This window comes from Miscanthus floridulus, chromosome 10, assembly GCF_019320115.1.
Source record: "Miscanthus floridulus cultivar M001 chromosome 10, ASM1932011v1, whole genome shotgun sequence".
In the NCBI taxonomy this organism is placed as follows: Eukaryota; Viridiplantae; Streptophyta; class Magnoliopsida; order Poales; family Poaceae; genus Miscanthus; species Miscanthus floridulus.
Genome location: NC_089589.1, coordinates 107,125,658 through 107,134,478, shown reverse-complemented (window position 1 = coordinate 107,134,478; position 8,821 = coordinate 107,125,658). Strand labels below are relative to the sequence as shown.

The 8,821-nt window shown below is 44.0% G+C and overlaps 1 protein-coding gene across 2 annotated transcripts; it reads left to right on the top strand.

Moving 5' to 3' along the window:
* The first annotated feature begins 310 nt into the window (after window positions 1–310).
* On the top strand, window positions 311–7,841 carry LOC136486936 (formin-like protein 16). Of its 2 annotated transcripts, none has more exons than XM_066484023.1 (3): window positions 311–1,273; window positions 5,821–6,116; window positions 7,305–7,841. In XM_066484023.1, exons 1-3 carry the CDS (start codon window positions 357–359, stop codon window positions 7,652–7,654), a joined length of 1,563 nt encoding a protein of 520 aa, XP_066340120.1. In that variant the 5' UTR covers window positions 311–356; the 3' UTR covers window positions 7,655–7,841. The 2 variants fall into 2 exon arrangements, with proteins under 2 accessions (XP_066340120.1, XP_066340121.1); XM_066484024.1 differs by lacking the exon at window positions 7,305–7,841 and adding an exon at window positions 6,246–6,374.
* Window positions 7,842–8,821: the final 980 nt, after the last annotated feature.

Here is an 8,821-nt window from a genome sequence, read left to right as displayed (position 1 = left end):
GTATTACACGCACGTCAATTTTCAGCACATTTGAATGCCTTGCCTCATCTTGCTAGGCTAGAAGTTAAAACAAAAAATATGTTTGGATTTTCTTACTATGTTAGACGAGAAGGTTTGGCTCACCTGCGCTAGCAAGGTTCCGCCTTGCCAAGCGAGGCTACGCAAGGAAACTTGGACCAAACGTGGCGTCATGTCACCCTTGCTCCGAGTCCAGTTGTTCCGTTCACGTGTCTATGACACCTGGTCCCACTCGTCGAAGTCAATCTTCACCTATCTCATATCGCATTTAGCCAGTCGCCTTTTCCTTCCCCCAAATCGACTTCCAATCCCGACAAAACCCTAGAAAATCCTCCGGCATGATGGCCGCGGCCAATCCGCAGGCCAAGCCCACGCCGATGCCTCCGCCCGCGGCGCCCACCGCGGCGCAGGCCGCTGCCTCCAGGGCGTCGTCCTCCTCGTCGTCCGCCGCCGACCCCAACCGCAACAAGCGCACCAACCCGGGCAACGCCGCCGCCGCCGCTGCCGGTGCCGGCGGCAGCGCTGCCGCCGCGGCCGCGGCCCCAGAGCCTACCCCGAGCGTCAACGGGGAGGCCAGCCGCTCGCCTCTGATCCCCGCGCCGCACCCGCACCCTCACCCGCAGCAGCACCCTCCGCCCGGCGCGTCGCCTCTGCTGCCGCCCCCGCCCCCGTCGCGGCCGCTGCTCACCGTGGCCGCGGTGGAGGCGGTGATGGCCGCCATCCCGCCGCCGCCGCCGTACGGGCTGGAGGACCTCGACCGCCGCACCGTCGCGCTCTCCGACGGCACTGTGCGCACCTACTTTGCCCTCCCGCACGAGCCGCCGCCGCAGCTCCGCCAGCCGCCGCCGCCGATACCCGCGCACCTCTTGGCGCCCCCGCCGCCGCCCCCACCCCTGCTGCCCCTCCTGCTCCCGCCCCTCGAGCGGTGGGCTCCTCCGCCACCCATGCCCGCACTCCTGCCCGCTGCCGGGCTGCTTCCGGTGCCTGTCCCGAAGCGGAAGTGGGAGGATCAGGCCAATGGTGGTGTGCCCGGGGAGTCCTCCGGACGCAAGCTGCAGCAGAAGTCTGAGGCGCGTGCGGCGAAGCAGGTGAAGGTGGAGAAGCAGGTGAAGGTGGAGGAGACGGGGGTGGACCCGAAGGTGCTGAAGACCGCCTTTCTTAAGATGGTGAAGCTGATGAATGTGAATGAAGCAGATAAGAAGAATTACCAGGCCAATGGGAAGCTTTCCCAGCTGAAATGCCCTGTATGTCAAAGGTATGCTGAAAAATCTGAAAGCCCTGTTGGTTTGGTCTTATGTTTGGATGTGCGTATTGAGTGTACAATCAAGAAAATTAAAATGTTCAGACTTGATGTACGTGCCTAGCATGGTACAAAGTATAACAATGTTTGATGAACTTAATTTTGCCCCCCACCCACCGAAGAATGCTCTTTGGCTATTTAGTTGAAAGCGAAAACCTCTCAGAATTACGCAACATGTCTGCCCTGTTTGAAAGGCGTCACCTAGGCATCTAGGCAAGGCATACCCAGCTCGTTTTGGAAAACAGTGGTGCCTAGTCGCCTAGGCATCCAGGTGGACCCAGCACTTGCCTAGTCGCCTTTGAAACCATGCATGTCTGTATATCCTATACTGATAGTTGTAAATGCTGATTTATTTTAAAAAATGTTTGTATTAACGATTAGAAGGGCGGGCCTAGTGCAAGCGGTAGAGTCTTACCGCCTATGTCCGGAAGGTCCTGGGTTCGAGTCACGGTCTCCTCGCATTGCACAGGTGAGGGTAAGGCTTGTCACTGACACCCTTCCCTAGACCCCGCACAGAGCGGGAGCTCTCTGCACTGGGTACGCCCCCCTTTATTAATGATTAGTGTTAGATGCTCTTTACAGTTCAAAAGACTGTTGTCATTTTTGACCTTTGGATTTACCATGGCATGACACATCCACAGTTTCTCTTTATTTCTGGCATGACACGTCCACAGATTCTCTTTATTTCGGCTACATTTGGTCTTTTGCCTATCTTTCCCCTAGGTTGCTACTCTATTTGACCATTCCTCAGGTTGCTACACTATTTGACCATTCCTCATTTACATGTAAAGTTTATTATAAATGAACCTCTTTATTTCTGCTACATTTGGTCTTTTGTCCATCTTTCCCCTAGGTTTGCTACTCTATTTGACCATTCCCCATTTACATGTAAAGTTTGTTATAAATGAAATTATTACAGTTGGCGCTTCTCGTGTTCCATAGTACAATAAATGGAAGATACTTAGGTCGAGAGTCAATTAAAAGTGAATTTAAAACAAGCAACCAATAGATGGAAGAAACATAGGTAGAGAGTCAATTAAAATTTAATTTAAATTAAGCAGACCTTTGCTAGCCTTTGCTAGTAGGATTCCTAATTGTTACAGTATCATATTTGATGTGATAGGTCTACTACAGGGTGAAACTTCCACTAAATAGTTTATGCAGTCCATGCTTCTTCAAACAGTTAAAACTCATACCAGGATATTTTTTTTGGCTTTTTGAGAAATATATGGCCGTACCCTTTGTCTGCCTGTGCCCTCTGCAGGATTTTGTTAACTGGCCTTCCTCTACCTGTTTTCTTTGTTTTCCTTTTCTTTCCCAAATGGGAATTGGTTTTGTATCAGATGATGTTCAACACAATGGAACTATTCGTGTGTTTATTCATTAACTGAGCTCAGTTGTTCAATATTATATATACAATAGCAACTGTCCTAGAGTCTTGTCAGATAGCACCTACTCTTGTTTCTTGATGATTTCACCAAGCCTACAACAACTCTTCTCCTTCACCTGGCTTCGTTTTGGCTCTTGTTTTGTCAGCTTCAGCTCTAGCCTGCCCCAACTTGCTTGGGACAAATGACTGTACGTTGGATTAGCAGTTAAGTCTGGCCATTTTTCTTGGGATCCTTATGTTTGGATTTGATCTCTATCTGAAATATCTTTGAAAACATTTTCCAGTGATTTTTTTAGTCCGATTCTTCTCTCTAATAGTGAACATGTAATGTCATGTTGGTTGACTTCTAAATATGAAATTAATATACCAGCATTATAGCATACTAGACTTTCGAATTGAGAAAGCCCGAAGCTCTGGAATACCTGGGTTTTTTCAACATTTCCTTGTGTTAAGTCAATGATTGTTGGAAGTATTACTATTAGTATGACGTTTTAAGATATTTATTTCATATAGTGTTGGTTTGAACAATGGGATAGTGACAATCCATTGATTATGAACCTAGGCGTCTTGTTTAGTTTGAGGAATGACATGGACTAAATCATTAGGCACATTCTAGTGGAAGTAAAGGAATGATCTCTACTCAAAATCATGGGCTGATCCCATGAAGGACTATCCCATATAGGATGAGTTACTTCCACGAGCCATACACCTCATTCAAGTCTGCCACAACAAATATAAGGATGTTGAGATGATCAAGCCTTCAAACAGTTAAATAGTATTTGAGCTCACTTCAACACAGAATCTGCAGTTCTTACCAGGATCATTTCTACCTCCTATTATTTGCTAACTGTGCAGCCTAAGGCTTAAAAGTGGCTAGTTTTGCATTTCATGCACTAAGTTTTATTTGGACTGTTAACTTTTCATTCTGTAATAAAAATAATTCCCTGTAGCCATACTGTTTGAAATCACTCCCTCTTTCTTGAGTGTTTATCACAAATACATGCTAGCTTTCTCTTTGGTGGATACACACAAGTACCAAAATAAGACAGGTAGTTGGTCGATGCGGCTACACTAGCCCTCATTGTTTTCTCATACAGGGTTGTACATGTGCCCATGATCCCTAATTAATGCAGTCAATGCCTCATATGATCTGCCCATTAATCTCTTTTACAAACTGAAATCTAGGTAGCACTGATAGCAATGACATAGAACATATACACTACTTGAACATGGACACACAGGATTATTTTTGCGGTTTGCGCACATACTAGCGATATTGCGGATTATCCATCACTGGGAACCTGTTACGGGACGCTGCCGCGTTCCTCATCCCGGGAACATTGTTCTTGTTCTGGAATGCAGCAGACCGTAGTGGAGAAATCTTTCTCAAAGAGCATACCACGTTCCTTACTAAATCAATCACCGTTCCACGACCCAATCGACCCAGGAACTTGGTAAGTACGGGATTATCCAAGTAGGCAAGTACCAACTCATTTCTGTGTCATAATGTTGGTAATAGTCATATATTTGTTAGAAGTATGGAATCTTTTGCCCTACTGTGTATGCCAGTCAATTGCTCCATGTGCTGATGAAAACGACTGACTGGCCATTGTCCGTTATCAAAGGAGGTTTTTCATAGTACTATAAAATTTAAAGCTTTAGGGGACCCTAAACTAATTCAAGTGGTTTAGCTATGGTACTAAAGAGAATTAAGATGCTCTTTACTTGAACAAATAAACATACGAAGAATCCCGCTTAACTCCAAAATAGCAGAGTTTTTGTTTTAATTCAGTGTGAAACACAACACAATCACTTTTCCCAGGACCATACTCTCTTGAAGACTTGAACAGTATCATACTACCCCATTTTTTATTCTGGAACGGTGTGTGCCTGAAAAGCCGTAAACATTGTTTAATTATTTTTGACATTGCGAATAGAAATCAGTTTTGGAGCAAATAATCCAGCAAAATAAGAGAAACACAGTGCATACTTTGATGTGAGGCATGTTTAGATTGGAGAATTTCCACAAGAGTTTCACTGGTTTCAAACCACTTTATATGAAATTACTTCATTACAACAACAACAACAACAACAACAAAGCCTTTAAGTCCCAAACAAGTTGGGGTAGGCTAGAGTTGAAACCCAGCAGAAGCAATCAAGGTTCAGGCACGTGAATAGCTGTTTTCCAAGCACTCCTATCTAAGGCTAAGTATTTGGGTATATTCCATCCTTTCAAGTCTTCTTTTATTGCCTCTACCCAAGTCAACTTCGGTCTTCCTCTGTCTCTCTTCACGTTACTATCCTGGCTTAAGGATTCCACTACGCACCGGTGCCTCTGGAGGTCTCCGTTGGACATGTCCAAACCATCTCAACCAGTGTTGGACAAGCTTTTCTTCAATTGGTGCTATCCCTAATCTATCACGTATATCATCGTTCCGAACTCGGTCCCTTCTTGTATGATCGCAAATCCAACGCAACATACGTATTTCCACGGCACTTATCTGTTGAACTTGTTGTCTTTTCGTAGGCCAACATTCTGCACCATACAACATAGCAGGTTTAATCGTCGTCCTATAAAACTTGCCTTTTAGCTTCTGTGGTACCTTTTTGTCATGAAATTACTTCATTATGAAGAGATAACCATACAACATATCTTGGCCTTTGTGGACTTAATATACAAACTTACAACAACAACAACAACAACAACAACAAAGCCTTTTCTTAATATGCAAACTTACATGTTGCACATTTGTGGTGTTCTTTCCATGAATGCATTCATGCTTGGTTTTGTTTTCTTGCTTTGTCATTACTGCCTGGAACTATGTTGTGCTGCAAAGCAAGCTTATTTTTGCTACTTGGGTAGTTTGGTTGAATTCCATTTTTTGTTTTTGAACAATTATTATGGATGTGTGTTGATCCTTTTTGTTCTTATGTTTCAAAATTTTTTCCCTACTAATTGTACTTTTGTGATTTATTTTACGAGCCATTTAGTTCACACAAAATCAGTTTTAAAACCATGTTTTTTCTAAGAGTGGCATGGATTATTGTCTGAAGACAATGTTTTATGCATAATTTTCATTTGAAGCCAATTGTATGCATGGTTTGATTACAGGGATTCTGTAGATTTGCATGCGCTCCTCAATCATGCATACTATGCAAAGAATCAGGAGCATCGTGCTGATCACCTAGGGTTTCACAAAGCTTTATGTGTTCTTATGGGTTGGAATTACTCCGTAGCCCCTGTTCAGAAAACCGCTTACCAAGCATTATCAACTATCGACGCTGAAGCCAATCAAGGAGACCTTATCTTATGGCCACCAACAGTTGTAATTGAGAATACATACAAGTCAAAGCACGATGGACAAAAGGATGGCATGAGTGATAAAGATATGGAGAGCAAGCTGAGAGGTACTTCTTCAATGCTTGCTATGTCACTGTGATCTTGGTAGTTCTGAACTTCTGATTGATTACTCTATTAATCATCAGAACTTTTGATGTTTTGCCTTCTCTTTATTCTTTTGGACGGATAAAAAAAAGGGCGTACCTAGTGCAGAGAGCTCCCGCTCTGTGCGGGGTCTAGGGAAGGGTGTTAGTGGCAAGCCTTACCCTCGCCTGTGCAATGCGAGGAGACCGCGACTCGAACCCGGGACCTTCCGGTCACAGGCGGTAAGACTCTACCGCTTGCACCAGGCCCGCCCTTCATTCTTTTGGACGGATAAGTTGGGGGAAAATCATTTGGTTTGACCAAAACTTGTTATTTAGTTTCTTTAAAGATGCCTGTCTTTCAGAAGCATTAGATAGAAATGAAAAGAAACGTTGAAAACTGTATTGGCTGACAGTTGAATTCCTCAGTATTTCGGTTTGTTAAATTTACATAGTTTGTTGGACCTGCCATAAGAATTCTATCTATATATAATATAAATGTAGCCAGTGTCCCCTAGCTTCCTATTTTGTGTAGCAGAGGATGATCTGGCTGGTGCCTTGGAGGCTATCTGCTAAAATATATACATGAATTTTCTTTGAATTTGGAGGCTATGGTTCTCCTTTTACTATTATTATCACCAATGGCTTTTTCACTTTATTTATTTATTTATCTGCTTTTTTGGGGTGGTTCTTGTTGGGTTTCATTTATAGCCTTAGGACCCAACTTGCTTGGGACTAGAAGGCCTTTTTGCATCATTACACCTAGTGCAGGAACTTGATAAACTAGCGAATCTTTTCTTCTTCCATATTATAGTTAACTATGTGTTAACTGTTTAGCTGCGCTAGTGATAAGTAATGTTTCCCCACTATATGGGCCTATGTGGATGGCATTGTGGGAAAGCTGCCTCTGCCAGGCATTGCTCCCAGGTGTTATGCGTTCGATTGAGTGCCTGGGGTCAGATGCGCATGCCTGGCGGGGGCTCCCAGCCCAGGGCTGCATCCAAACACGCCGTATGTGCCTGTGATGTTTTAATAGTCCATGGGATGCCGATACATCTAAAGGGCTAGGAATTTGGGTGGGCAATAATTCATGCCTACCCTGTGCATATCTTATAGATATTTTGTGTTCTCATAGACATCAATCGGAAACTGACATGTTCGCCAACTTTCCAGAAATGGGCTTTGCCGGTGTCGATGTGCAGCCACTCCCTGGGAAGGACGGGCAGAGGTCCATGCAAGCTAAGTTTCCCGCCAGCCTTGATGGTCTGAACAATGCGTCACGGCTCGTTGAGTTGTTCGAGCGCCAAGGCCACGGGCGAGCGGCTTGGGCTCGCATCCGGAGCATCGTCCCCACCAGTGACGGGGGCAATAACAACCCCATGCTGGTCAAGGTGGACGGCCAGGGAGAGCGGACATGGGTCCTCTACGGTTACCTGGCCACGGCATGGGACTTGGACATTCTAGACCCAGAGTCGAAGCAGAATGCCACTGTAAAGAGCAGAAAGGAGTTGGATTTAGATTAGGACTACCTGATCCTGCTAGAGCTGTGTATGTTAACAGATGAGTTATGAATCCATATAGACAGTATAATTCGAGTGTTTGTGTTCATGACGCAGCGTTCAAGTTCCAGAAGTTTTTTGTTGAGGAATTGGCTTCGTGATTAGTGCAGTGCAAATAATGGTTCTCTTTATAATTTTTTTGGTTGTGAAAGTGCAGTGAGTGCGTTCAGTCACCTGGAATGCCAGTTATGCTTAGTATCTCTGATGCAGGGGTGAAGTGATCTCTGATAGTCTGATGTGAGTAGTGGCGGTGGATGCATATTCATCTTTCCATGATTTACATCTTCCTGACCTGAGTAACCATCCTGATTGGTAATGTGCTTGACGCATAATTGGAGTGTGTTTTATACTTTTATCAGACTTAGACGCGCAGGGTTCTGCCTCAAAGAAATTCTTTGCTGAGCAACTGGTTTTGATCTGCAATAACAAAATGGATCCGGTTGGAAAGAAATGAAGCATAGTTTTGCATCTGTACAGATGGGCAAATTGCACCAGGTATTTGGCTTGGCTTCGACGTTCAAATGGCTCCAATCAGGTTGATATATTGACCAGATCTTCCTCCTTCCCCTCGTCTTTTCTCTCTCTCCTGCGGCAAGTTTAGACAGCCGCCGTTTGCAAGCACATGCCATCTCTGACATAGACCGTATAACAAGCAACGGACAATATCTATAACAAGCTATTTAATTGATGCATAGATCATGAAGATCTAAGCATAAATTTGATATTTATAATGCCGCCATTGGTTTGCTTATTTGAGAGAATACACTGAATTCAATTTGATCTCATGTTGGACATAAACTGTAAATACACTATCTATAATAGTCTTTTTCGTATGGGTCGTACAAAACTCAATACAAGTACAAGCAACATACCTAGAAAGCTTTTCATGCAAGATCATGTATGATTTTGGTAGGAATTTGCTCACCATCGTAGAACTTTTCATTTTTGTTCTTTTTCAAAACAAATAACTCCGGAAATTCATGCCTCACTTGGAACAAGATTATAGGAGCTCATATCATGCTATATCATATCTCACAATGACTTAAACTTAGTTACATCATTTGCATCCCACAAAGTTTCAGGTTTAAGATGAATTTATATGAGCCAAATAATTCGTACCTAGAAGAATGT

Excerpts from the sequence above, each read along its gene's own strand:
- LOC136486936 (XM_066484023.1), top strand. The coding sequence starts at position 357 with ATGATGGCCGCGGCCAATCCGCAGGCCAAGCCCACGCCGATGCCTCCG. Across the intron at positions 1,274-5,820 it reads AAATGCCCTGTATGTCAAAG|GGATTCTGTAGATTTGCATG; the intron begins GTATGCTGAAAA and ends GTTTGATTACAG. Across the intron at positions 6,117-7,304 it reads TATGGAGAGCAAGCTGAGAG|AAATGGGCTTTGCCGGTGTC; the intron begins GTACTTCTTCAA and ends CCAACTTTCCAG.